This window comes from Salmo trutta, chromosome 13 (genome assembly GCF_901001165.1).
Source record: "Salmo trutta chromosome 13, fSalTru1.1, whole genome shotgun sequence".
In the NCBI taxonomy this organism is placed as follows: domain Eukaryota; kingdom Metazoa; phylum Chordata; class Actinopteri; order Salmoniformes; family Salmonidae; genus Salmo; species Salmo trutta.
The window spans coordinates 15,461,325-15,489,167 of NC_042969.1; the positions used below are offsets into that span (position 1 = coordinate 15,461,325).

Here is a 27,843-nt window from a genome sequence, read left to right on the forward strand (position 1 = left end):
TGTGTGTGTGCATGTGCGAAAGACAAGTATTTCTGTCATCTCATCTGTTATGAGTAGTGTAAATGTAGAAATGAAAGTGATTTTGTACTTGATTTAAAATAATGATGTAAGTTGTTGTATTCAAGGACAGACTCAAACATTTATATAACCTCTGAGTCCTTTGCAGTCAAATTGCTACATGGTGGATCATAATGAACTATTTAAGGTGTGTGTGTGTTTGTTTGTTTGTGTGTGTTCTCCTCCACAGACTGTGGCACTGAGAGGTCATGTCCCCAGTCCGGCACACCTGCTCCTAGCCAGTCCACCACCTCACACACACACACCTCTTCCAGGTCCAAGTCCCTGCGCAGACAATCCAAACCAGCGGTAAGGTCACACACACACACTCAGTCACATTACTCGTTTGTGTGTAATTCCGTGTTTGTAAAAGGATGACCCTGACAGTGAAACGGACCTAATTGGAACCTTTTTTTGTAGCATGTGCTGTTAACCAGTAATTACAAATATATTCACACTCCTGTACGCCTGTCCTGAACGGCTTGTACACTCGGCTCACAAATTACATAAATGCATAATAAATCAAACTTTCCTGATTGGTTAGATTGTATACGAGTCAGTAACTGACAACTATTCTACGCAACCAGGAGATGTCGGAGAACGGCGGAGGCGGGCTGGTGCTGGTGAAGGCGCGCTTCCAGTTCAAGCAGAACAACGAGGATGAGCTGTCTTTCAACAAGGGAGACCTGATCAGTGTGTCGCGCCAGGAGGAGGGCGGCTGGTGGGAGGGCTCGCTCAACGGCAAGACGGGCTGGTTCCCCAGCAACTATGTCCGCGAGGTCAAGCCCTGTGGTGAGTAGGGCTGGGAAAGAGTCTATGGTACCATGCTGGACAAACACCAGACTAGATTATGATGCTTAGCAGAACACCACCACTCATTCTGTGTGCTGTTTGCCGCTCTGTAACTTCGCCCCCGACTACCTTACTTCCTGCAGATAAACCTGTGTCTCCTAAAGCATCTCAACTGACCAAGAACTACTACAGTGTGGTGAGTGGGCCCTGTCCCATTGGATCTCCCTTTTCTACAGCTCCATATGCACTGGGCCACTACAGCTTTGCTTAGGGGAACAGTTTAGGCTGTGTCAGCGTTTCTGTCTCGAATAGGATGTGGGTTATTTAAATGATCTTTCTCAGGTGGTGCAGGACATCCTGGAGCATGAGAGGGAGTTTGTCAAGGAGCTGCAGACAATGTTGAGCTGTTACCTACGACCTCTAAAGGCCAGCGACAAGTAAGCTCTGCGAACAAGGATGGGGGTCAATTCATTCAGATTCCAACTGTTTAGATACATTTTGAAATAGCAGTTTCTAAAGAACCTTGTGGCATTGTGAATCTCTCCGAATGACCCATGCAACATGCTGTTGTTTTTAATGGGTATATCTGTTCTAATTGTAATTCTATGTTCTCTGCTGTGTGGTGTCCAGGCTGAGCATTACAGACAGTGGCAGTCTGAGTGGTAACCTGGAGGAGATCCTCACCTTCCAGCAGGGTCTGGTTCTTGCTCTGGACGAGTGCACCAAGTAAGTGTACAGTGCATTCGGAAAGTATTCAGACATTTTATTACGTTACAGCCTTATTCTAAAATGGATTAAATCGTTTTTTTACCTCATCAATCTACACCCAATACCCCATAATGACAAAGCAAAAACTGGTTTTTATAAATTTTTGCAAATGTATAAAAACCTTTTTTTTTAAGGAAATATCACATTTACATAAGTATTCAGACTCTTTACTCAGTACTTTTTTGAAGTACCTTTGGCAGCGAATACAGCCTCGAGTCTTCTTGGATATGATGCAATAAGCTTAGCACACCTGTATTTGGGGAGTTTCTTCCATTGTTCTCTGCAGATCCTCTCAAGCTCTGTCAGGTTGGATGGGGAACGTCGCTTCTCAGCTATTTTCAGGTCTCTCCAGAGATGTTCGATCGGGTTCAACTCCGGGCTCTGGCTGGGCCACTCAAGGACATTCATAGACTTGTCCCGAAGCCACTCCTGCATTGTCTTGGCTGTGTGCTTAGGGTTGTTGTCCTATTGGAAGGTGAATCGTCGCCCCAGTCTGAGGTCCTGAGCGCTCTGGAGCAGGTTTTCATCAAGGGTCTCTCTGTACTTTGCTCTGTTCATCTTTCCCTCGATCCTGACTAGTGTCCCGGTCTCTGCCACTGAAAAACGTCCAAACGGCATAATGCTGCCACCACCATGCTTCACCGTAGGGATGGTGCCAGGTTTCTTCCAGACTTGGCGCTTGGCATTCAGGCCAAAGAGTTCCATCTTATTTTCATGAGACCAGAGAATCTTGTTTCTCATGGTCTGTGAGACTTTAGGTGCCTTTTGGCAAACTCCAAGCGGGCTGTCATGTGCCTTTTACTGAGGAGTGGCTTCCGTCTGGTCACTCTACCATAAAGGACTGATTAGTGGAGTGCTGCAGAGATGGTTGTCCTTCTGGAAGTTTCTTCCATCTCCACAGAGAAACTCTGGTGCTCTGTCAGAGTGACCATCGAGTTATTGGTCACCTCCCTGAACAAGGCCCATCTCACCCAATTCCTCAGTTTGCCCGGGCGGCCAGCTCTACGAAGAGTCTTAGTGGTTCCAAATTTCTTCTATTTAAGAATGATGGTTGCCACTGTGTTCTTGGGGACCTTCAATGCTGCAGACATTTTTTTGGTACCCTTCCCCAGATCTGTGCCTCGACACAATCCTGTCTCGGAGCTCTACGGACAATTCCTTCAACTTCATGGCTTGGTTTTTGCTCTGACATGCACTGTCAACTGTGGGATCTTACATAGACAGGTGTGTGCCTTTCCAAATCATGTCCAATCAATTGAATTTACCACAGGTGGATTCTAATCAAGTTGTAGAAACATCTCAAGGATGATCAATGGAAACAGGATGCACCATAAAATATATATAGTATGTAAAAGCTGGAAATACAGGCCTATGCGTTGTTGTTCACAAGTTTGCTACAATTGGGTGAGGGGTGGTAGGGTTGGCGGATAATAAAGGAAATATGTGTGTGTGTACCGTTCAAAGGTTTGAGGTCACTTAGAAATTCTCTTCCTATTCTGGTTAGAGCCAGTTTGCTCTGTTCTGTGAAGGGAGTAGTACACAGTGTTGTACGAGATCTTCAGTTTCTTGGCAATTTCTCGCATGGAATAGCCTTCTTTTCTCAGAACAAGAATAGACTGATGAGTTTCAGGAGAAAGGTCTTTGTTTCTGGCCACTTTGAGCCTGTAATCGAACCCACAAACGCTGATGCTCCAGATACTCAGCTAGTCTAAAGAAGGCCAGTTTTATTGCTTCTTTAATTAGCACAACAGTTTTCAGCTGTGCTAACATAATTGCAAAAAGGTTTTCTAATGATCAATTAGCCTTTTAAAATGAGAAACTTGGTTTAGTTAACAACGTGCCATTGGAACACAGGAGTGATGGTTGCTGATAATGGGCCTCTGTACGCCTATGTTGATATTCCATAAAAAATTATACGTTTGTTATTTTAATGGACAAAAAAATGTGCTTTTCTTTCAAAAGCAAGGACATTTCTAAGTGACCCCAAACTTTTGAACGTTAGTGTGTTCCCGTTTTTTTTACATTTGCAAACATTTTGAAAAACCTGTTTTCGCTTTGTCATTACGGAGTATTGTGTGTAGATTGCTGAGGATTTTTATCCATTTTAGAATGAGGCTGTAAGGTAACAAAATGTGGAAAAAGTCAAGGGGTAGAATATTTTCAGAAGGAACTGTGTGAGAGCGTAATGAGGAAACGGTAGGGGCACTGCTCGTTGAGGCAGCTGAATTGGTCCAATCACATTACCCTCACCCAATGTCTAATCTGTGCCACTACACTTTCTGCCCACTCAGCTGTTTCTATCAGATATTCTGGGGATAATTGTATTTGTTGTGATGTACTCGTAACTAACAAAATAATGGAAACACTTGAGTAAATGAGGAATACAAAGTATATTGAAAGCAAGTGCTTCCACACAGGTGTGGTTCCTGAGTTAATTATGCAATTAGCATCCCATCATGCTTAGGGTAATGTCTAAAAATGCTGGGCAGGCCATTATTTAGGCTACCATGGCTATGCCCCAATAGGATGACAATGCCTCCATCCACAGGGCACGAGTGGTCTGAATGGTTTGATGAGCATGAAAACGATGTAAACCATATGCCCTAGGCCGTCACCAGATCTCAACCCAATTGAACAGTTATGGGAGATTCTGGAGTCGCGCATGAGACTGCGTGTGATCATCAACAAAGAATGGTATCGCATCATTCCAATAGAGTTCCAGACACTTTGCCAATAATCTATGCCATGGCGTATTGAACCTGTTCTGGCGGTTCGTGGTGGCCCAACGCCTTATTAAGACACTTGTTGGTGTTTTCTTTATTTTGGCAGTTACCTGAAACTCTAGATGGTATGGCCTCTGGTTACTATGCTCCCTCTAGTGGTCAATATGTAGAATGGAATCTGAAACTAAACATACAGGAACAACCCAACTGTTATTCTAGTAACTAACACACCCACTTCGCTCTGTGTGTGTTGCAGGGTTCCAGAGAGCCAGCAGCGATTGGCTGCCTGCTACCTCAACCTGATTGGTCAGATCAGGAGGCTGTACCGGTCATACTGTTCCAGTCACCCCTCGGCTGTCTGCGTACTCACTGACCACAGGTCAGTCCTTACTGGCATCTCAGTTCTGCATGACATGCATCTGCATTTGATTGACATTTCACTGCAAATTAACATGTCCATCAGTTTAGTAATGCAAGTAAAATGGAATGTCTTTGTGGATAACCATAGGCAATAGAAGAGTAGTTGCAGTTTCTATTTGACCCACTAAGTGTCATACTTTCTCTGCAAATGTTGAGGTGCAACAGAGCGGTGTCTCAAATGAAGTTGTATTAGTTACATACGCCGAATACAACAGGTGTAGACCTTACAGTGAAATGCTTACTTACGAGTCCCTAACCAACAGTGCAGTTTCAAAAAATATGGATAGAGATAAAAGTAACAAGTAATTAAAGAGCAGCAGTAAAAAAAATCAAATAACAATATATACAGGGGTGTTCCGGTTAGTTGAGGTAGTATGTACATGTAGGTAGAGTTAATTAAAGTGACTATGCATAGATGACATCAGAGAGTGGCAGTGGTGTGGGGAGGGGGGGGGGGGTGCAATGTGAATAGTCTGGGTAGCCATTTGACTCCATGTTCAAGAGTCTTATGGCTTGGGGGTAGAAGCTGTTTAGAAGCCTCTTTGACCTAGACTTGGCCCTCCGGTACCGCTTGCTGTGCAGTAGCAGAGAGAACAGTATGACTAGGGTGGCTGGAGTCTTTGACGATTTTTAGGGCCTTTCTCTGACACCGCCTGGTATAGAGGTCCTGGATGGCAGGAAGATTGGCCCCAGTGATGTCCTGGGCCGTTCGCACTACCCTCTGTAGTGCCTTGCGGTCGGCGGCTGAGCAGGTCTCATACCAAGCAGTGATGCAACCAGTCAGGATGCTCTCGATGGTGTCTTTCTCGTCCGTTGTGAGTGACCTTTTTTAGTGTGTAGCCTCCTCATTCATATCCCCTCGCTACAATCAGCCGGGCCCTGAGGCTCTGTGAACAGTTAATCACAGCGCTGTCCATCACACGCAATGTAGTTGTAACGAGCAACCAGAGCAATGAATCAAGCGCTTGTGTAATTATTATGTTAGTAACGCAATTAATCATGTACACTATTCTGGAACTGGTGTTTTTTCTGCCCCCCCCCCCCTCGGTCTCTTGCTGCGCAATTGTTAATGTGAAAACATGCACTGCAGAGACGAGAACACTGTCATGACACACACACACACACACACACACTCACACAGGAAGCTGCACACAGGATATCTATAGTTGTGGTTATGTTCCAGGCAGGTGAGGCACTTTTTGATTTCACACGGAACTAATTAGCATCTTTCATACTGTGGGATCCTTTTCAGCTTTTTTCTTTCACTACCAAACACATTCAACAAATCTAGATTTTTTTTTCCATGGTAGAATATTTTCTGTCTCTTTACATGGTCACCCAGCAGTAAAACTGTGTGTGTGTGTCTGTCTGTTGTAGTGAAGAGCTGGGTACGTTCATGGAGAGCCAGGGGGCTAGTACGCCAGGCATCCTGACCTTGACCACCAGCCTGAGTAAACCCTTCATGAGGCTGGACAAGTATCCCATCCTGCTGCAGGAGCTAGAGAGACATATGGAGGTACATTAGGCCTCATCTGGAGCCAACATGGAGGGCAGTTGCTTAACTCTTTATAGGCCCATCTATGGATCCATATGCAACTGAGATTTAACTCGCCTCTGCTGTTCCAGATAGCACTTCCCTACAATGTCCAAATACCATTGATATACCATGTATTGATATCCCTCCCAAACGTCTTAATGTAGATTGATTTATATGTTTTTAATTGGGTATTGTGTAAGATATAAATTATTTAAATGTTTATAATTTGTTGACTATCTTGCAGGAGGCCCACCCGGACTATAGTGACATCTTGAAGGTTACGGTGGCTTTTAAAAGCTTGGTGGTAGGTACAGAACCCCCGTGGTTCCTCATGCAATGTTTAGGTAGACATGGTCCATAGAGATTAGCCGTGTCCACTGAGTACTGTATCAACTCACTAGTCTACAGTAGCATCATCTAGTCTATATTACCTAACACACTACCAAGAATCATCACTGTCTGTCTTGATGAAAGCACACTTAGCGATTTGAAACTACTGAAGGCTGTCCTTCTCAGAAGATTGGAGATGTTGCTTGTATGTAGTTCTTATGTTTCCAAACTGAGATGGAGCATCACATAAAAGACAGTCTTCCATGAGAGAAATTCTCAAGATGATACACCCATCTCGGTTGTTTTAATGAAGAAGAAAAAAAACCATCTTGCTTCCTGTGTAATATGTCCTCAGTGAAATACTTTTTCCTATGGTGGGTTGTGGACTGAAATAGCAGTTTGATATACTGTTTTCTATTGGAGCAGTAGTTTGAGAGGCCGTTTCCACAGTGTGGCTGAGAGTTTGCGGGGAAGCGTTGACTCACACACACTGTAGTAGTCTCTTGAGGTGTGAAGTGTGTGTTTGAGCATATTTTGGGTCCACCAGCCCTATTTACGTGAACCTGGTTGGTGTTGATTTGTCATTTTATCTTTGAGAGATGGGGAATCCCCCTTCAGGTCCCGGTAAACTGTTCTCTGTAACTCACCTTTGCACGATGCACAGTTCTTTTATACCTGTTGCAGCATTGCCATATCATGGACATTTTTACATTATAGTGTGGAAATGCTTACTAAACCAGGCTTAAAACAGCTTTTATCTTATGGTTAATCTATCCACCACACATTAAGTGTTTCAATTTCTCATATGAACTATACAGTAATGGACACCTCTCCTTTCAGACCCAGTGTCAGGACCTGCGGAAACGTAAGAACCTGGAACTACAGATCCTGTCAGAGCCAGTGAGAGGCTGGGAGGGAGACGGCATGAAGTCTCTGGGTCACGTGGCCTACATGTCCCTGGTCCACATGCAGAACGGGACCAATGAGGTGAGAGCAACAGATACAGGTGTCCCCCAATATTAAGTGTTAGGATCTGGGGAAGGTAAGCCTATCCTAGATCTGTGTGTAAGGGCAACTACCCAGAGAGAGTGCTACAGACCACCTCCGAGAAGGTCAAAGTTCAATATAACAATGTTTTGAGCAGTATGAACGGTGGTTAGGCGAATAACGAGAAAAGTGAGGTAGACCAGTTACATTCTCTGCTTGACGACCAGGAAATACAATTGTTGCCTGTTTGTTCACTATTTCCCCAGAATTTTATTATTTCAGCACCTGTGAATAGCATTTCCAAATGACTGAACGTGCCATTGCCACATTATTTGGCACAGATAAGATTGTTTCCGTCGAACACATTCTGGAGATCAAATTGTATTAGTCACATGCGCCGAATACAACCGGTTAGTTGAGGTAGTATGTACATGTAGGTAGAGTTAATTAAAGTGACAGTGCATAGATGACAACAGAGAGTGGCAGTGATGTGGAGGGGAGGTCCTGGATGGCAGGAAGATTGGCCCCAGTGATGTACTGGGCCGTTCGCACTACCCTCTGTAGTCCTATAGATGAGTCCTATATGCTGATTGCCACCCCCTCTCATACGTTGTCTATGTTAATCAAATATCTAAATTCATTATGAATCAGAAACCCCAGACTGGCCATATATAGAGTGGAAAGCCAGTCCCCCTCCCCCGTAGTGTGGTTTCTGTGTAGGGGTCGACTATGAGGATCTGAAAGCTGAGAGGAACAAGTATCTGGCTGTGTTTTGGTCTGATTGAAGCACCACCTGACGTCAATCTAACATCTTTCAAACCTATTCCCTGTTTTCTTTACCTTTTAACTTAGCTGAAATATTGTGATTTGGGATTCACATTCGATGTCAAATCAAAAGTATTCGTCATGTACACAGCAGGGATAAAAGGTGCACCGAAATGCTTATGGGCTAGCTCCCTCAACAATGCAGTACATGTGACAGTGATGTTCATGTCCCGTTGCCCGAGTTCCCAGACACTCACCTGTATCCGTGGGTGTCGTTGTGTGATTTGATTCTGTGACGCTGCATGTGTGTTCCCCATAGGAGAAGGAGGAGCGCTACCTCATGATGTTTCCTGGTGTGCTGGTCCTGCTGTCTGCTAGTCCGCGCATGAGCGGCTTCATATACCAGGTAACCTAATGCGTCCCAAGTATTGCACTCAATCTGGGGAAGTGTGTCAACCCCCCCCCTCTCTGTCCCCCCCCAGGGAAGGCTGCCGCTGACAGGCTCCACGGTCTCCAGGCAGACGGAGGACACAGAGAACGGCATCTACACCTTTGAGATCACAGGTACCGTTGGTTAGCGAGGGAGCCTCGAGTCATTTAGCAGACGCTCTTATCCATAGCGACTTACAGTAGAGGGTGCATACATTCTCATGCGTTTTGGTCTGCAGTTCCATCAAATAGATTAGTTCTAGTGATTTTGCGATCAGTGCCAAGGATTGGGTTTCCTGTGAAAGGCCTATATCTTAACACACTGGTCCTGTTGAATAGATCAGAGGTCACTGGTCCATTACACTCTTCACGTCAGTGGGTTGAAGGTCAGTAATGCAGTTGCGCCTCATTTTTTGCGAATCAATGGAGTATTTCTTACTTGACACCTCTCTGATAGAGCAGCTTCCTGTTAAGTCATTCTCATTCCAATCCCTTCAGTACAAACTGTGTAAAAAAAACCTTGATTCGTCTCGGTTTTAATGATGCAGTAACTCATGACATTCGCTGAGGGAAAGGGAAACGGCGCTACATCAATGAGTTACGTGAGATGATGCGTCATAACGTTTATGCAATGCTATCATTAACATGCCAGGGCTGCAGGAAGAACCACTCCTCCTGGTTGTCTTATTTACTTGCCGCAGGACACAGGCATTGGCTAACAGGTTTTTTTTTTTAACCATGACACCATAATCCAGTTTTTCATCCAGTCGCGACACGCCAGCTGTCATGGTGGACGTTTATGATTCATGCCAGGTGCCTATATGTGGGCTTTACGAAACGTCTTGCTAACAGTTTTACCCAGCCCTAACTCTCGGTAACCTAGCCTGAAACTTCCCTGCAAAGTGCAACCCACTGAAGTGTGTGTGTGTTGCAGGAAGCACGATGGATCGCGTCACAGTGTTCTGCAGTAACGCCAAGGAGCTGCAGGAGTGGCTGGACCATCTCCATGCCTACAGCGAAGGAGCCAGCCCCGTGGGCACCATTATCAAGGTAAAGACACGGCACACTGTTCATGATTTCTTTTTGAAATGATGCAGAAAGTGCTGTTGCGTAGAGAATGTTCACTAAACCAAATGGCTGTGCTGTATTTCCCTCTAGACTTAGTATCATAGTATGAAAACATCTACACCACTTCGCATGTATCCAGAACTCGCATTGCGCTGAACCATTTGAACATCCACTGTACTTCACACATGGCTGGCACTTGCATTAAACTTGCATTGAACCTCACACATCCCATCTCTCTGACTGAAAGCCGGTCAGTATGGTGGGCACCCCCACTCACCTGCCCAGCTTCAGCACCCCCAGCCAGTCCAACCGGGGACCCCTGGAGCCCCCCAAGACCACCAAGCCCTGGTCCCTGAGCTGCTTGCGCCCCGCCCCACCCCTCAAGCCCTCCGCTGCACTGGGCTACAAGGAGGTAGGCCAACCCAGACCTATAAAATATCCATCTATCTCTTTGTTCTTCAGTCTTGATACCCGAGAGCTGCAGTGTGTGCAGGGTTTTGTTCCAGCCCAGCACTAACCCTCTAGAGTCTGGAGCTATTCAGGTTCTTGATGAATAGCTGATTACTTGAATCAGGATATAGTGCTGGGTTAGGACAAAAGCCTGCACACACTAAGTTTATTCGGAGCCTGGGGTAAAGAGCACTGCTTTGTCTTTAATGGGTCCATGGAAAACCCCTGTCAGATATAGCTGTTTGTGTGGGCAGAGCTCTTACCAGATGAGTAGGCAAACGAGGGTCCCGGAATCTATATAAAAACTGTGTATAGACAAGGTGGGGGGGTTGTGTTGTTGATAAGTTACTACATTCATTCCGGTACAGACTTGTCTTTTGAATGGCGTTTGTCAGGTTGACCTGGTGGTGGGCTGCACCAGCTGCTACTCCACTGGGTCGGGAAGTGATCAGTGTGCGGTGAGGTCGAGCTAGGTCACTGACCGTTTATTTTGCCAGAATAGTCCTCTTAAAAATGGTTATCGTTTTGCAGATTCCTGAGAGCCATGAAAACGTTGACAAAAAGACGTTACGTACAATGACATAGGTTGAAAATAGGTCATTTGTGGTGAGATTTCACGATATTCTAAAGCTGGAGTGGCAGCATTACCCACTATGCTCTATGCCCCCAGGGTTAAAGCAGCTATTAGCTGGGGTCTCCTCTACCTCTCTGGAGAATGCATCTCCCCTTTCCCTCTCTTTTTCTCTGTGGAATCATCACTCTGTTTTCTTCATACTGCAGGATGGGGGGGGGTACTGACATTTTCACCGTTCACCCTCTTCTAATTTCTCCCACTGTTTTTTTCTTCTCATGCATCTCTCTCTATCTATATCTCTCTCTCTCTCTCGCTCTCTATCTCCATACTGGCTGCTGTAGAGGATGTCTTCTATCTTGAAGGTGAGGCTAGATCTATCGCTCTCCTGTGTGGATGTGTGCGTCCATGTGCTGAAGTGGCATGTCATTGCTCTGTTTGCCTCTTCCTCTGCTGTAAGATGTTGGTTTCCTGTGTTCTCTGCTGCCTTGTTTGTCTTTTATCCCCGTACTCACCAAGAGCCTCTGGCAGACGTTCTGTTTTCTAGGTAACACAAAGCTATTTCTAGTTAACGGATACAAGTAGAATTTGATGTAGAAACACTCATCCCCCAGCTTTTATAAAGAATCGTTGTCAGTCCCGCTTTTTAATAGGTCTGTTAGGGACACATTGTGCATAAATTAATGTGTGTGTGTGTGCTTTATTTTCCAACAAAGCTGCTTCTTGATGCACCTTGACTAGCATATGATCAAATAAGAAAGAATAAATGGCAATTTACAGGTTTGAAAATGGGAGGGGTTACATAAGAGGGTTTTAAAATTGTTTATTATTTGAATCATGATCTCGTTAATGGTAAAGGTGATTCACGATAGCAGACGTGATGACATAGGCCACACAGTTAGCACCAAGTGTGTGACAAGGTTGTGCTAAAAACAAAACGTGTTAGTTAATGACACGGAGGGGAAAATGTTTGTTTCTAAAAGTAAACTGTTTAAAATAATACCAGGGTCGTGTTCATTAGGCACCAAATTGAAGAAACCTGACTGAAATGGGGAGTGGCTACTTAAATTGTCCAATAAGAAATTATAATTTTATTTTCCTGTTGCGTGCCCTAATGAACATGACCCAGGTTTCTTTGGTTACTGCTGTCCCATGCTTGTGGAACTTCTAAGACTGTCACCGTGTATGTTTTCGTCTATGGAGGCGATGTGTGTGTGTGTGTGTGTTACTGTAGGCTTGCATTTACCGTGATGTTTTTCCCCCTGGCTTGAAGGTGTGTGTCACTGTGTTGGCTATGACTCTGTGTACCGTACCCTCCTAACAGTTCTCTCACTCCTACAGGACTCCAGTAAGAGCTCTGGGCCCATTAAGAATTTCTTCCCAAAACGCAGAGCAGAAAGAAAACATTCCGACGATGAGTTCCTCTTACGGAAAAGTAGGTTTGATCATTCCACTCTAGGAAATGAAACCATAAATGTGTTGCCACCAAGGAAAGCACAGATTCACACTCTGCGTGGCAAAATACAGTCGCTGCCTAACCAATGAACTCATTTCTCACTGACACTCCAGTGTAATTCACTGCACGTAACTCAAAACGCATGTCTCACGTGGTTTATGGTACCTCACACATTGTGTCATCGCTAGGTGAGACAACCAGCTCTTAGTAACTGTCCAGTAAAATCTCACTTTTTAAAGTTCATATTCCGTTAACTCATACCCAAATAATGTTATTCACTCATCCTATACTCATATTTGTGGCCAAAGTGTAAATAAAATAAAAACACAAATACAACTCAAACAGACTGTTTAAAAATGCTTGCTGTTTCCTCATTTAACTTGATGTCAAGTTGGCTGAGCTGGCCAATCAGCTTTTTACTTGCCATTTAATATTTTTAATGATGGTATACGCCCACACCATTCTGTTGTAGCCCTTACCATTCAAACACAGAAAAGCTGCTTTTAAACATACTTAGTTTCCCTTCCAATAAATGGTCATTATTTCACTCATATTGTAATTAATTCTAGGTCATATTTAATAGAAATCTGGAAAAACTAGACAGTTAATTTAAAGTAACTGGAACAATGAGAGGGAAACAGACCATCTGAAGCAGACACACAGACAGTTACCATAGAGATGAAGCAGCTTAATCAGTTGTTCCTGTCTGTCAGGTCTGTGTGTCAGTTGAATGTTGGAATTTAAAGTCAGTCTTTGTGGTTCAGAAGGCTCCTGACTCCCAGTTTCCCCTGTGTGCCTTTGATTGACAGGTACAGCTGCTCTGGAGGAGGATGCCCAGATTCTGAAGGTGATCGAGGCCTACTGCACAGGGGCCAGCCAGCATCAGGCCAGCACAGGTGAGCCGAAGAGAGTGTCTGTCTGTGTGCATGCGCACTTGTATGCATCTGTGTGTGTGTGTGTGATTATTTTCAACCTGTCATAGATGTAAGTGTGTGTGTGTGTGTGTGTGTGTTATACAGACAAATCATTTATTTCAACAGGTCCAAGGTGTGTGTGTGTGTGTGTCACACCTTTAATGGCCCATAGATAGGCATGGCAATGACTCAGACTTACATGTGTGTTATTGTGTCTTTCTGCAGCGGTGAGGAAAGTGTGTGTCCCTCAGGTCCTGCTGCCAGAGGAAGACAAGATCATGGTGGAGGAGATGAAGAACAACGGTCAGACAAGCATAGAGGAAAAGTAAGTAAGATGGCCATCACTCAGGAGAATAGACCTTTATTAAACCATTACAACACTGTGTGTTAGGTGCGGGGCGGTATACCGTCAGAATGGAGAAAGCCTCATTTGAAATCACTTATTTGTTGCCCCCTAAGATCATGAACTACTCAAAGTATATTTTAGAACTTTTTTATTATTAAAAACACAAAATACCGTCAAAAATGTGAAAAATATGATATTTTGGCCAGATTGCCCAAAATTCAAAAGGCACTCGCACATCTGAGCTGTCTTTGTTGCAGGTGCATGGTAACAGTTGACTAAAATAACAAACCCGCACGCCGCTCGTGATGGCGTCGCCACTCGTGATGGCGTCGCCGCTCGTGTCGCCGCTCGTGATGGCGTCGCCGCTCTTTAATAAGCTTTATGTATCGGACACACTGCCTTAGCACCATTATGTAGACATAGCTCTACCCACATCGGGTCCACGCATCGAATGGGGTTGGAGTTAAGAGAACAAATAAGTGTTACCAAATGTAACAATGTGCATTTCATAAATATTGGAGATCAAGTGTGTACGTTAAACGTATTAAACACAATGAGGACATCGACCTACCAAGCAAGTTTTCATAAATCATCGGGTACAGCGCCAGAAAAACGTCAGAGTAATCTGAAATGGGGGCATAATTCATGTTCACATTTTACAACATAACATACATAGGCATTTCATCATTAAGACCTCTAGGAAATAATATCTGGAGGGTGAAAATCCAAAAACATTATCTTTTACTGAAAGTATTATGTATATCACTTGGCCATATCGCCCAGCCCTACTGTGTATGCACGGGGATCTGCAGTTAGTCTTGTTTATGTAGTCGTTTCAACACATCTAATACAATATGCTTTTTCAAACCTGTGGTATTTATTGATCCAGTTAAAATTAAGAAGTGTATTTCTTTACATAACGTTAAGGTATTAGCAAGTGGTGGTTTTGCCTTGAACATTGAGAAGCAAGAAATTGCCTCGTCAATATTTGTGAAATTATGTTCGACTGCCTGGAACACTCAAATTCCAAAGCCTTTGTCAAAGAACATAATGTGACATTAAAATATGCTGTTGTCCCACTTTCTGATAACCTTTTGTTTCTGGACTGGCAGGAGTCTGGTTGATGCAGTATATGCTTTAAAGGATGAGGTCCATGAATTAAAGAAGGTAAAACAAGAATTGTTCATCTAATGTTCACTCTGAGAAATGTAAAGGCTGACGACCCATTTTTGTTAAATAGTGGGTAATTGTGGTTTGTGTGGGTTCATACTTGTAGGTGTGTTCGCACATCTGTGCTGTGTAATATTTAACTTGTATGGGTCTTGTCAGGAGAATAAGTGGATGAAGCAATGTCTGGAGGAGGAGCAGAAGTCTCGTAAGGAGCTGGAGAGAGTGGTCAGGAAGCTGGCCAAGCAGAAGAACGACTGTGCCTGGGAGGATGGAGGGCACTGAACAACTCCCCATACCTACCCAACTACCTACCTACCTAGCCCGTGTGTGTGTGTGTGTGTGTGTGTGTGTGTGTGTGTGTGTGTGTGAGAGACTGCCTTCAATCCCTACAACACAGAAGGGTTGGATTCATGTATCTGGACAATGGTTAGAGCAACTCTCTGGTCTGACGCTTGGAGGGGGGAGGGGATATAACCAGAAGCGAAAATTCTGATTGGTTGCCTTCCGTCTACTGGCACTGGTCAACTCTGATGGAACCATTTTGGACAAAGGAGAAATAACTAGTGCTCTAGTGTCACCAGCTGCATCGCCACTGGACTACTGTGTCTACATTTTCAATAGAACATCTAATGGGAACGAGAAGCCATCTTTCAGTTCAATGGAGTGTTCTCTTGCATGCACTTGTTTCAGCAGGAGAGCGACTCCCTCAGCCATAACTAGGGCTCATCTGTCCCACTCTACGTCTGTTACAGCACTGCTTCTTTATTTTGGTGTTGAGGACACCCCATGCAGCCTTGTCGGGAAAGAGCGAGGCTTGCGTCGAGCTTTAGTGAACATCATTGGCATTTTGAGAATGCACGTTCAAGACGTGAGATTCTGCTTCTCCAAGCTATTTCATAGTCCTCGATGCTTTAGCTTTTCATTTCAGATGGGTGAGTCCTATCCATGGACTAACAATCAGTCCTCTAGCTCATGGTAAGTGGATTTCAATACCGCTCATATCCAAGCTGGTGTTAACATTAGCGAATAATGTCCTTGACTGCGTTTCTTACAATCAGCATGGCTGTACAGTATTTTAAAAATATTGTTACACATTAGATGTGACGATCAATATATAGGCCAAAGCTTTCAGGGATATAGATATATAACAAATAGAATACCCGTATATGGTGTATTGCGTATAAAATAGACACATGTAAAGATGATGACAACGGTGTGGCCTATACATACTTACCGACACGATATAACAATTAAATACATGTACTAATAATACATAGCTTTGCTTTATTCGGGAGTTAAAGAATATATATTGCTTATTTATTTTCCATGAAAACATTTCATTATGTAGAAACGTGTGTATTGTATGTAGGTTATATGGTACTGGGAACCCACTTGGGGCGGTCTCTGGGTTTCTGCCTTAAACCAACCCGCACCGCAGAAACCACCTCTCCAGAATGATAACCTAAGGAAAAAAACGTTTTCAAGTGATCTTATTTATTTGGCATTGTCAATTGGGGAAGACAAAACACAACCCATTTTGATTTTAAGAATTTGGTACCACAGGAACAATGTTATTTGTACGTCGTAAACTGTGTCCCACAATGTGAGTTAGGGTTACATTCCAAGGAAGTCTCATTGCATCAGTGTCCTGCGCCCGTTTTCACAGAGCGTCTGAGTAGGACTGCTGTTCTAGGATCAGTGTCCTGCGCCCGTTTTCACAGAGCGTCTGAGTAGGACTGCTGTTCTAGGATCAGTGTCCTGCGCCCGTTTTTCACAGAGCGTCTGAGTAGGACTGCTGTTCTAGGATCAGTGTCCTGCGCCTGTTTTCACAGAGTGTCTGAGTAGGACTGCTGTTCTAGGATCAGTGTCCTGCGCCCGTTTTTCACAGAGCGTCTGAGTAGGACTGCTGTTCTAGGATCAGTGTCCTGCGCCCGTTTTCACAAGAGCGTCTGAGTAGGACTGCTGTTCTAGGATCAGTGTCCTGTGCCCGTTTTCACAGAGCGTCTGAGTAGGACTGCTGTTCTAGGATCAGGACCCTCCTGTCCATTTTTATCTTAACTAATTATGGTCTAAAAGGGAACAAAGATGATTATTTTCTTGGACGGTTTATAAATACCGTCCCTGGTCTGTCGTTCTTATGCTTCTTTCTCATGAGTTAACGCAGATGGAGAGATGTCCCCACTTTGATTGTGTTGATGGAGAGTGTAAAGTATGAGTAGTGGGATCAAGGGCCTCCTGATCAGTGGATTAAGTTATGAGGTACAGAGGAAGTGGCAGGGATTTTCTGTCATGTTTCACATTTCAATGGGACCGATGGCACTGTTTAGACGTTCTTGGGGACAGGTAAGGGTCGTGTAACGATTCAATGTGGAACTGGGCTTTGATGCCTTATGTCAAGGCTTTAGGTGAAGGAATATTCAGTTGAATCACAGTACTTCCTCCCAGGATGACATGCAGTGCACGCACTGTCGAATCTGATGTCAACCTCATACTGCAGAGTTCATGAAGTTCCTACTGCCAAATGCAATGTGACCACTTCAGTTTGACTGTTTTTACTTTAGTGTCACTCTGAGACAGTCAGTTTGGCAGTAGACCAGAATGTATAAAGAAACGTATCTCTGTTAATGTGCAGTGACGACTCCTTCACCCCCTTAACCAAAATGGGCCTATTGCCTTGTCCCTGTTTCTTAGCCACGGTGTTCTCTGTTGTCCTGATGTATAGGAGTATACTGTTACAAGCTGTTGTGTTCAGGTCCCACGGTCTGTCAGGTCAGCTCCACGTTTTGTCACCTGTACAAATGTCCTTCAGTATCGCTTGTTTATGTTTTATTGCTGAGATTAATTTTATCAATGCATTTTTTCTTCTTCATAAAGTGTCTTAAAGTTTTCAATGCCTGATAGCCTAAGAGAGCACTTAGACTGTTCCATCCTGCTCATGACGACTTGTGTCGGCAGACCACTCCACGTGTATCATTTCAAAAAGTTGTTTGATGCAAAATTATAACTCCATTGTAAGGCTTTTTTTTCCTTTCTAGTGGCGGCATACTTTCATGTTTTCAGTATGGTCATTCTTTTAATAAAAATCCAACTTTGATCCGTTGTGATTCATCAGTTTTTCATTCATGCTGGAAAAGTCCATTGGTAAACCGCGTTCTACCTGTTTTCCACTTCTGAGGGATTGCACAGGTACATTGAACACGCTACAGTGACTAGTGTATGTTGAGAGAGACCCGTGACGGGATGGAATGACTGAGTAGAGATTACATCCTGTGAAAGCCACTTCTCCTCCACCTCCTGACAGGGTCCGCTGCACTTCTGCTCTGTAGACTTCTATGCTGCTCAACAACTCCCTCTACCTCTGGAGTGGAAGGGTCTATATGACGGCAGGGCTGTGTGGAGTTTGTTGCCATACGTTCGTACTGTTTTTAGAAACCCGATTTAGTCATTGAAGAAATCCCAATCGAAACCTGGAAGCCAGTTTCACTGCTCTTTTCATTCTTCCCCTCTAAATCAGGACTGATTTAGACCTGGGACAAGTTGGTGCAATTCATTATCAGGGAGAACAGAAAGACAGCAGTACTCTGGACTCGTGGGGCAGCGTTTCCCAAACTGGGTCCTGGGGACCCCAAGGGGTGCACGTTTTGGTTAGCACTACACATCTGATTAAAATAATCAACTCATCGAGCTTTGATTCTTTTTTTTTTATTAATCGGCTGTGTAATGCTACAGACAAAAAGAAAATGTTCACCCCTTTGGGTCCCCAGGACCGAGTTTGGGAAGCGCTGTCGTAGGATAAGATTTGAATACCCCTGGAGTAGATGTTACTACACTAGACAAAATGGCTTACAGTCAGTGCCCTGTGTGAAGACCTCATATTGCTGTCACAGCATCCTCATGAAACGCACAGATTTTCATTAGACCTGTCTGGTTTTGCTGCACAGATATTTTCGCTCTGTTGCTAATTCTAGAGGATTTCTGCATCGTTTGTTGTGAGGGGATGCAACATTTGCTGCAGAAGGTTTGCGTGAGACTTTTTTGCAAATTTTTTTTTTTTCAACTTGGTTTCATAAGTTGTGTTGGGGACCATAAGCATGAAGTACATGACATTTGTCTGTGGTGATGAGTCAAACAACAAACCATTTAGTTTGATAATTACGCTTAGCAACCCACAACTGCGGGGGGGGTGGGGCTTGTGGAAATAAAGGTTTCATGGGTTGCATCAGTTCCAAGCACTGAGACGATACTGTATGCGATAATCCAATTGGAAACTTACCACAGAGAGATGGTTATTTTTCATTGAAATAATCAAGCACATTTTTTAAATTAAAATATAATAATTTATTAACTATACAGACACCATCCATCACAATAAATACACAGTCGTTGCCATATTCATATCTAACATTGTGGGGGCAGGGAGAGCAGGTTATCCAATCAACAGCAATAAGTTCCAGTTCCAGGGATTCCTTTCACCGTGGCCTTTTTAGAAAGATGTTCAAATTGGTGTAGTCCATGAGCAGATCTGTTATCTGTCCTGTACCAAATCCAACAGCACACAGGGCCTTGATTCCACCCATCACTCCAATACAGTAATAATCCAAAGTAATACAGTCCATCCTCTCCATACTGTAGGTAATGTCTAGCCTAGAGCTTATATAATCCAAAGGTGGTAGTCCCCTCCTCATAGTTGACCAGGCTGGGGTCTGTCACCCACACAGAGATCTGGTCTTTAGGCTCCAGACTGAACACTCCTCCCTGGAAGGCCGTACACACGTCTGTACGATTCTGGTCCCCCAGGCTGCAGTAGGCTGTCATCAGGTTCTTCTCCTCTCCTGTCTCCCCCTTCCTCAGCTTCACCCGGCTGGCCAGAGGGGCTTTGGGGTGCCATTTGGAGAAGGCCACCTGGGAGTAAATGTCGTAGTCTCCAGGCTGCAGAACCTTCAGCCAACTGGACTTGAAGTACTCGACGTTCCTCAGCACTGAGTGGCCTATGTTCCACTCCAGATACTTTGCTGTTCAACCAAACAATTTATATTTTAAGTATTTGCATTTATTATGGATCCCCATTAGCTTCTGCCAAAGCAGCAGCTACTCTTCCTGGGGTCCAGCAACATTAAGGGCATGTACATACAGTTCAAACGTTACACTTCACAACACATTATTACACACTACTACAACATATCTACAATACAAAATCGATGTATGTGTTAGCATGTGTGTGTCTTCACTGTCGGTGCTGTTCCAGAAGGTGTTGTTTTTTTTGTTTGAATCAGATTTTATCTGCTTGCATTAGTTAAGAGTTCCATGTAGTCATGGCTCTATGTAGTACCTCATACTGAAACTTATCTTGAATTGAGGCTACAATTCCATAGGAAAAAGACAAACCAAGAATGTCTGTGATAAGTAACATCTCTTACATGAAGGGAGTGCACCAACTACAGGTTGCTTGACTATCATGCGTGCCATGGCTCCATACGTGGGCACACCCCCTGTGAGTTTGAAAGCTGAAACGGAGAACAGTCAGTCAGTCTTCACCCTCTCAGAATAGGAGGTTCTCTGCTGACAGAGTGGCAAGTAAAGCAGGTGAAGTAAAGAAACACATATATAGAGCTCCAAAAGTATTTGGACGGTGACACAAGTTGTTGTTTTGGCTCTTTACTCCAGCACGTTGGATTTGAAGTGATACATTGACTATGAGGTTCAAGTGCAGACTGTCAGCTTTAATTGGAGGGTATTTTCATCCATATCGGGTGAACTATTTAGAAATTACAGCACTTTTTGTACATACTCCACCCATTTTAGGGGACCAAAAGTATTGGGACAAATTCACTTATGTATTAAAGTAGTCAAAAGTTAAGTATTTCTAGCATGCAATGAATTCAGTACATCAAGCTTGTGACACATTTGTTGGATACATTTGCTGTTTGTTTTGGTTGTGTTGCAGATTATTTTGTGCCCAATAATAATGAGTGGTAAATAATGTATTGTGTCATTGTGGAGTCGCACAACTGTCATACCCCCAAGACATGCTAACCTCTCACAATTACAATGGCAGTGGAGGTTAGCATTGTTTTTTGGGGGGGTATGATAATTGTGTCTAACTTTCTCACTCATCATTATTCACGATTCATTCAGGATTATCTGTAATCATGGTAGCATCCACATTAATGCAGAAGTGTTTAGAAACATATTCTATTCTTATTTACAATAAAAGTAACACAATACATTATTTACCAGGAATTTCGATTGGGCACAGCGTAATCTGAAACACAACCAAAACAAACAGCAAATGCATCCTACAAATGTGTAGTCACAAGCTTGATGTAGTCATTGCGTGCTATGAATATGGGACCAAATACTTCAAATTGTACTACTTTAATTCACATAAGAGAATTTGTCCCAATACCCTTGGTCCCCTAAAATGGGCGGATTATGTACAAAAGGTCTGTCATCTCTAAACGGTTCACCCGATATGGATGAAAATACCCTCAAATTAAAGATGAGTCTGTACTCCAAAGTGCTGGAGTACAGAGCCAAAACAACAACAACAGTGTCACTGTCCCAATACTTTTGGAGCTCACTGATGTAATTAAATATTTGCACATACCTTTTCCTTCAACTTGTGAGACCTTGAGAGAGAGAGCATAGCATTGCTTAATTATCTGTTAATACTGCATATTTCTTCTTCTCCAAATGTACTCCTAAAACCTCTATCTTAATTTGAGTCTCAGAAACCATAGCCTACCTTTTCCATGATGTTTTTGTATTTCTCCACAAGCTTCTCACAGTCCAGCATTGACTGACTGTCTTTCTCACACTCCCCAAGTCTCCTCAGGACGATCATGTCATCCAGGTACTTGTGTTCAAAGTCCTTGTCATACTGAGACAAAACAAAGCAGGAATTAATGTTAGCACTATATTTAATATCAGCACTGATTAAGGAGGATCACACGTGTCTTTTCAAGTTCACATCAGGACAAGCTCATGAAGCATGTTAGGACTAAGCAGTTGTTTTGTATGCGCTGTTTCTAAATGTTTCTGTTGGATGTTTATTCTGATCATGGAAAATGTTCTCATGAACCTATTTTAATTGTTTTATAACGGAGGTTGTGTTTCCTGTGCTTGAAGAATAGAAGGCCTAGGTTGAAAGTGAAATACTTTAGATGATGAAAAGACGCTCTTACTCTGTAAAAACCACACTGCTCTTTGAAAATACACTATACTATGTCACATATCACCGACGGCAGTCATATTCAAACAATATCTCACTCTCTAGTAGAGTTCAGGATAGATTTCAGCTAAAAAAATATATATTTAACGGGTCACACTTTATTTGGGTAGTCCGGATAGTTCGTCTAGAGATGCTCTACAGGTGGTCATACTATCTGTTGATAAGCAACTGCTGGCTAAGGTTAGGGTTACGTTGAGAATAAAGGTTAGGATAAGGACTAGTGTTCGTAGACCGTTAGTTAAAATGCTACTGAGAGTCTGTAGAGCATTCACGGATGGACTTATCCAATTAGTGTAACCAAAAATAGAGTTGTATCCATGATCTATGATGGTTTTGAACGTGGCACTAAGAAACAAATAAATGTAGAACCATACCTAGAAAGGTGAGTTATTACCTTGTTTTCCTTGTGGTACAGGTAGGCGAATCCCCCCAGTAGTAGCAGCATTTGGAGCACTATCATACCAATGAGGAACCCAAGGAGAGGTTTGTTGTGGCCCGGTCCTGGTGCTGACTTGACAGAGCCTAGCCGGGGGGGGATCGGTGGTGGAGGCAGGTTGGTCTGGTACATGTTGATCATGGTGGTGCAGAGAGATTTACGCTGGGGAGGTTTGGCTGCCTTCACACACCATTCACTTCTGAATAGCTACTGTCAGTCGCCTGTCACGAGCAAGTGTGTTCTTCTGAGGCCACTTCCCGGAAGCTCTCAACTTTTAGGAGTGTGCCTCTGAGGGCGTGTGTGTGTGTGTGTGTGTGTGTGTGTGTGTGTGTGTGTGTGTGTGTACATTGTGTCTGATTTGAATGCATCAACCTCTCTAAACAATCCCATTTTTACCTGTTTGCTTCTCCAGTCCACATTTACCCAGGGACTGATTCCAAAAGGTTCCTTTCTTGAGTGTGATATCATAGAGCATAGTAGAAATGCTAATGAAAATCACCTAAAGAATAGTTTGAATGTTGCACAATTAGTGCATTTGCTGACCAAGGCTTTGTGGCTGAAATTTGTCCGTCTGACAGAAAAAAATTCAACCAGAGTTACAGCACCTAGAGATGCATCTATACATTTCTGTTTAGAGTTGTGCATGTTAGATTTTTCAATTGAATCAAATGTTTTCACAGGTTTACAGTTGAAATGATGCTAAGAGAAGAGACTGAAGTACCTGCAGCACAGAGAGTGAGAAGTGTCTCACATTAGGCAAACAACAAATGATCCCACAACTTTAGAGAACATTCCCTTAAGAGTCTCATTAGGTCGTTACCTAACGTCTACATAGGAATGTTCCAGTGATGTGCAAGGACTGTTTCCAAGAGACCATTCCCTTAATGTCCAACACAACTTACCCAGAACGTGGTTACCATCTTCTCAGAATATTCTATATTAACGTTGTAGGCACGTTTCATTAGAACATTGCAAGAATATTCCAGTGTCCAGTTTTCTGAAGGTTAGAATATTCCATCAACATCACACCAAACATACACAGAACATGGTTGCTATGTTCTCAGAATATGATGTTCTTGACACGTTTCATGGGAATGTTGCAAGGACGTTTTATCATGGTCCCCTAGAGGATTTTGTCAAGTTCCCAGCTTGTTCCAGGGGACATCCCTAAATAAGCTTTTAGGACGTCGCCAAATATATATTTATTTTACCGTTTCAGATCCTATCAAGGCCCTGATTGGTGAACCACTGATCCATTCACAGCTCTTTGTCTGTTGTCAAGGTTAGGGACATCCACACAAACAGTGCTTTTAATATACAATGTTTTTAACTTACATATTTGACACATGATTACATTGTTCATTTATACAGTTATTATTCCACATGTCCTCACCTAAGACTCACAACTTCTTGGTTCATCTGATCTTCCTGCTATGCCACCACGTTTGTTTTAAACGTCATTGGTTAGGCATGTACTTGCAACGTTCCCATGACACGTGTCTAGAACATTAATATTGGATATTCTGAAAACATGGTAACCATGTTCTGTTTGACAATTTGTTCAGAGCACTTTGAACAGGAAGTAGTACGAACGCTTATTTTTAACGAGACTGTCCTTGAAAGGGAATGTTCTCTTAAGTCTAATGCCAAAACCTGCTAAATAAGTTCCCAGGTTTTTGCTAACATACATAGGATGTTCCCATAACTAAATGAAAAAATGGACACATATCAGGAGAACATTACAAAAACGTTCTCTCCCTCTAGAATTGTTAGCTGGGTTGTTTATCACACACTGCACCCTGCAAAGAAAGTGGAAGTGAAAACTGGTGGCTAACCTTTCTGACCGTCTCACACAGGATATGATTCACAAATGTGTCATTTCTTTTCTATACTTCCACTGAATCAGTTGATCCAAAAGAATAGAGAAAAGCAATGGATATAAATCAAATTTTATTTGTCACATACAACAGGTGTAGACCTTACAGTGAAATGCTTACTTACAAGTCCCTAACCAACAATGCAGTTTAAAAAATATGAATAAGAAATAAAAGTAACAAGTCATTAAAGAGCAGCAGTAAAATAACAATAGCGAGACTATATACAGGGGGGTACCGATACAGAGTCAATGTGCGGGGGCACCGGTTAGTTGAGGTAGTATGTACATGTAGGTAGAGTTAAAGTGACTATGCATAGATAATAGAGTAGCAGCGGTGTAAAAGGGGGGGGGGGGCAATGCAAATTGTCTGTGTAGTTATTTGATTAGATGTTCAGGAGTCTTAGGGCTTGGGGGTAGAAGCTGTTAAGAAGCCTCAAGGACCTAGACTTGGAGCTCCGGGACCACTCTGCCGTAGCAGAGAGAACAGTCTGACTAGGGTGGCTGGAGCCAGACAATTTTTTAGGGCCTTCCTCTGATACCGTCTGGTATAGAGGTCCTGGATGGCAGGAAGCTTGGTCCCAGTGATGTACTGGGCCGTACGCACTATCCACTGTAGTGCCTTGCGATCGGAGGCCGAGCAGTTGCCATACCAGGCAGTGATGCAACCAGTCAGGATGCTCTTGATGGTGCAGCTGTAGAACCTTTTAAGGATCTGAGAATCCATGCCGAATCTTTTCAGTCTCCACGACTGTCTTGGTGTGCTTGCACCATGTTAGTTTGTTGGTGATGTGGACACCAAGGAACTTGAAGCTCTCCACTGCAGCCCCGTCGATGAGAGTGGGGGCGTGCTCGGTCCTCCTTTTCCTGTAGTCCACAATCATCTCCTTTGTCTTGATTACGTTGAGGGAGAGGTTGTTGTCCTGGCACCACACGGCCAGGTCTCTGACCTCCTCCCTATAGGCTGTCTCATCGTTGTTGGTGATCAGGCCTACCACTTGTGTCACCGGAAAACTTAATAATGGTGTTGGAGCCGTGCCTGGCCGTGCAGTCATGAGTGAACAGGGAGTACAGGAGGGGACTGAGCACGCACCACTGAGGGGCCTCTGTGTTAAGGATCAGCGTGGCAGATGTGTTGTTACCTACCCTTACCACCTGGTGGGCACTATGATGTTGAACGCTGAGCTGTAGTCAATGAATAGCATTCTCACACAGGTGTTCCTTTTGTCCAGGTGGGAAAGGGTAGTGTGGAGTGCAATAGAGATTGCCTCATCTGTGGATCTGTTAGCGCGGTATGCAAATCTGAGTGGGACTAGGGTTTCTGGGATTCTGGGATAATGGTGTTGATGTGAGCCATTTAAAGCACTTCATGGCTACAGATGTGAGTTTTCAGGTCTCTCCAGAGATGTTCGAATGGGGTCAAGTCCGGGCTCTGGCTGGGCTTCTCAAGGACATTCAGAGACTTGTCCTGAAGCCACTCCTGTGTTGTCTTGGCTGTGTGCTTAGGGTCGTTGTCCTGTTGGAAGGTGAACCTTCGCCTGAGCGTTCTGGAGCAGGTTTTCATCAAGGATCTCTCTCTACTTTGCTCCGTTCATCTTAACCTCGATCCTGACTAGGTACCCTTCCCCAGATCTGTGCCTCGGCACAATTCTGTCTCAGAGCTCTATGGACAATTCCTTCAACCTCATGGCTTGGTTTTTGCTCTGACATGCACTGTCAACTGTGGGACCTTATATAGACAGCTGTGTTCCTTTCCAAATCATGTCCAATCAATAAAATGTACCACAGTTGGACTCCAATCAAGTTGTAGAAACATCAAGGATGATCAATGGAAACAAGATGCACCTGAGCTCAATTTCAAGTCTCATAGCAAGTAGTCTGAATACTTATTTAAATAATTTTTACCAAAAAGGTGAGATGAACCTTTCTTGGAGTATGCAGCATTACTAGTTATTGTTATGGTCCACTCATGGTAATTACTTTTGGGGATTACCTAGATACCATTTTAGATTATATTTAGTTACATTTAAGAGGTTAGTAACCCACTGGGCACACCACATGATTTCAACGTGGATAGTACTTGGTTGTGACCATAGGCGGGTGGTGAAGCTTCATTGGGGAGGATGTGCTCATAGTAATGGCATAAATGTAATGGTATTGAATACAAACACGTGGTTTCCATATGTTTGATACCGTTCCAGTCAAGGCATTATGAGCCTTCCTCCCATCAGCAGCCTCCTGTGGTTGAGACGTTGATCAATGAGATTACAACCTATATTCACCCACTCCAAAACGACAGCCAAAAGTTAATTGAATTTCCAGTGTGTTATCACTATGCTTTCACCCACCTCAAATCAAATGTTATTGCGGGTGTAGCGAAACGCTTGTGTTTCCAGCTGCGACAGTGCAGTAATATCTAACAATTTCACAACATATACCCAATACACACAAATCTAAGTAAAGGAATGTAGTTAAGAATATAAATATATGGACAAGCAATGTCAGAGCAGTATAGACCAACATACAGTAGAATACAGATGAGATGAGTAATGCAAGATATGTAAACATTAAAGTGACTAGTACTCCATTTATTAAAATGGCCAGTGATTTCAAGTATATGTATATAGGCAGCAGCCTCTTAAAGCTCAACCAAATTCCAATGGAGAAATATTCAGATTTTTGGATTAGTTGTCACCCAAATGTTTATCACTGCGCTCTCTCAACCATTTAAAAGCACAGCATAGTAAACTGGAATTCAATGTCAGATTTGTCTATTTATAGGACAGATTGTGTTGCCATTGTGTTTAATCTAATGACAGAACCAAATGACCTGCATTACAGTTGAGATCAGGGGTGAAAATCTGATATCAACTTTGGAGGGGACAATTACATTACATTTTCTCAAGAGCAATTCCTGAGGGGGACACCAAAAGTAGTGCTGTAACACATAGCCTACATTGTAATATGGTAAATGTATATTGAGGAACCAAAGAAATAAGGTGTTTGCCGTACTCCTAACTACCGGTACCCAAAACTACACAACTAATCACAACAGCAATACCATTGCCTTTAACAAATCTTAGTTCAGTCACCAGTTTAAGTTGAGAGTGGGGGTATCCATGGCATTTTCCAATTCTGTTCCTATTTTACAAGTCAAAAAAATTGAGAACCTTTCATAATGTTGCCAAACAAAGACTCAACAAACTTACCTGAGACTCCCTGTCTCTGCCAGTCTGTCCCTGCATATCTGTCCCCAACTCTGCTGTCTGTGTGCCATCTGTTGCCTGCTCTGCCTAATGACATCATTGTGAAACATTTCCATTTCCATTTCACTTCTTTCTTATGAACATTTTATCAACTTGTCTTTCAGATATTAGGCTACTAGGGTTCTTACTTTGCGTTTTGGTGTACTGAAAAATACTCTGATGTCCGTCTTTTTTCTGCCATTTTTCTACCTGGTTGGCTACACACACACAGTATGTAGGTTATTTACAGTAGGAGATGGGCTTCTATCATATCT

The 27,843-nt window shown here is 43.3% G+C and overlaps 2 protein-coding genes across 5 annotated transcripts in view; one reads left to right on the forward strand and one right to left on the reverse strand.

Moving 5' to 3' along the window:
* LOC115205288 (rho guanine nucleotide exchange factor 6) overlaps positions 1-17,877 on the forward strand; it is a 29,826-nt gene extending 11,949 nt beyond the window's left edge. For 3 of the 4 annotated variants that reach the window (XM_029771089.1, XM_029771091.1, XM_029771092.1), the window contains exons 4-22: positions 248-366; positions 645-849; positions 993-1,045; positions 1,192-1,286; positions 1,480-1,575; positions 4,597-4,719; positions 6,138-6,276; positions 6,542-6,601; positions 7,468-7,614; positions 8,699-8,785; positions 8,862-8,943; positions 9,743-9,858; positions 10,124-10,288; positions 11,242-11,262; positions 12,239-12,332; positions 13,163-13,249; positions 13,493-13,592; positions 14,726-14,780; positions 14,943-17,877. In XM_029771089.1, coding sequence (XP_029626949.1) covers positions 248-366; positions 645-849; positions 993-1,045; positions 1,192-1,286; positions 1,480-1,575; positions 4,597-4,719; positions 6,138-6,276; positions 6,542-6,601; positions 7,468-7,614; positions 8,699-8,785; positions 8,862-8,943; positions 9,743-9,858; positions 10,124-10,288; positions 11,242-11,262; positions 12,239-12,332; positions 13,163-13,249; positions 13,493-13,592; positions 14,726-14,780; positions 14,943-15,065 — 1,967 coding nt within the window. In that variant the 3' untranslated portion in view covers positions 15,066-17,877. The remainder of the gene's footprint in view (positions 1-247; positions 367-644; positions 850-992; positions 1,046-1,191; positions 1,287-1,479; positions 1,576-4,596; positions 4,720-6,137; positions 6,277-6,541; positions 6,602-7,467; positions 7,615-8,698; positions 8,786-8,861; positions 8,944-9,742; positions 9,859-10,123; positions 10,289-11,241; positions 11,263-12,238; positions 12,333-13,162; positions 13,250-13,492; positions 13,593-14,725; positions 14,781-14,942) is intronic. The other variant, XM_029771090.1, reaches the window with a different exon arrangement.
* A 1,220-nt stretch (positions 17,878-19,097) lies between these two features.
* Positions 19,098-22,701, reverse strand: LOC115205290 (CD40 ligand-like). Its single transcript, XM_029771095.1, has 5 exons — positions 22,409-22,701; positions 21,529-21,663; positions 21,391-21,412; positions 20,201-20,287; positions 19,098-19,795 (listed from the first exon to the last, which is right to left on the reverse strand). The coding sequence occupies exons 1-5, from the start codon at positions 22,589-22,591 to the stop codon at positions 19,428-19,430; spliced, it is 795 nt and encodes a 264-aa protein (XP_029626955.1). The 5' UTR covers positions 22,592-22,701; the 3' UTR covers positions 19,098-19,427.
* Positions 22,702-27,843: the final 5,142 nt, after the last annotated feature.

Bases quoted from the DNA above. Each gene is read 5' to 3' on its own strand.
- LOC115205290 (XM_029771095.1), bottom strand. From the start codon at position 22,591: ATGATCAACATGTACCAGACCAACCTGCCTCCACCACCGATCCCCCCC. The intron at 21,413-21,528 runs GTAGGCTATGGT...CTCTCTCTCAAG, and splicing joins ACAAAAACATCATGGAAAAG to GTCTCACAAGTTGAAGGAAA. The intron at 20,288-21,390 runs GTATGTGCAAAT...TCTCCGTTTCAG, and splicing joins CTCACAAGTTGAAGGAAAAG to CTTTCAAACTCACAGGGGGT.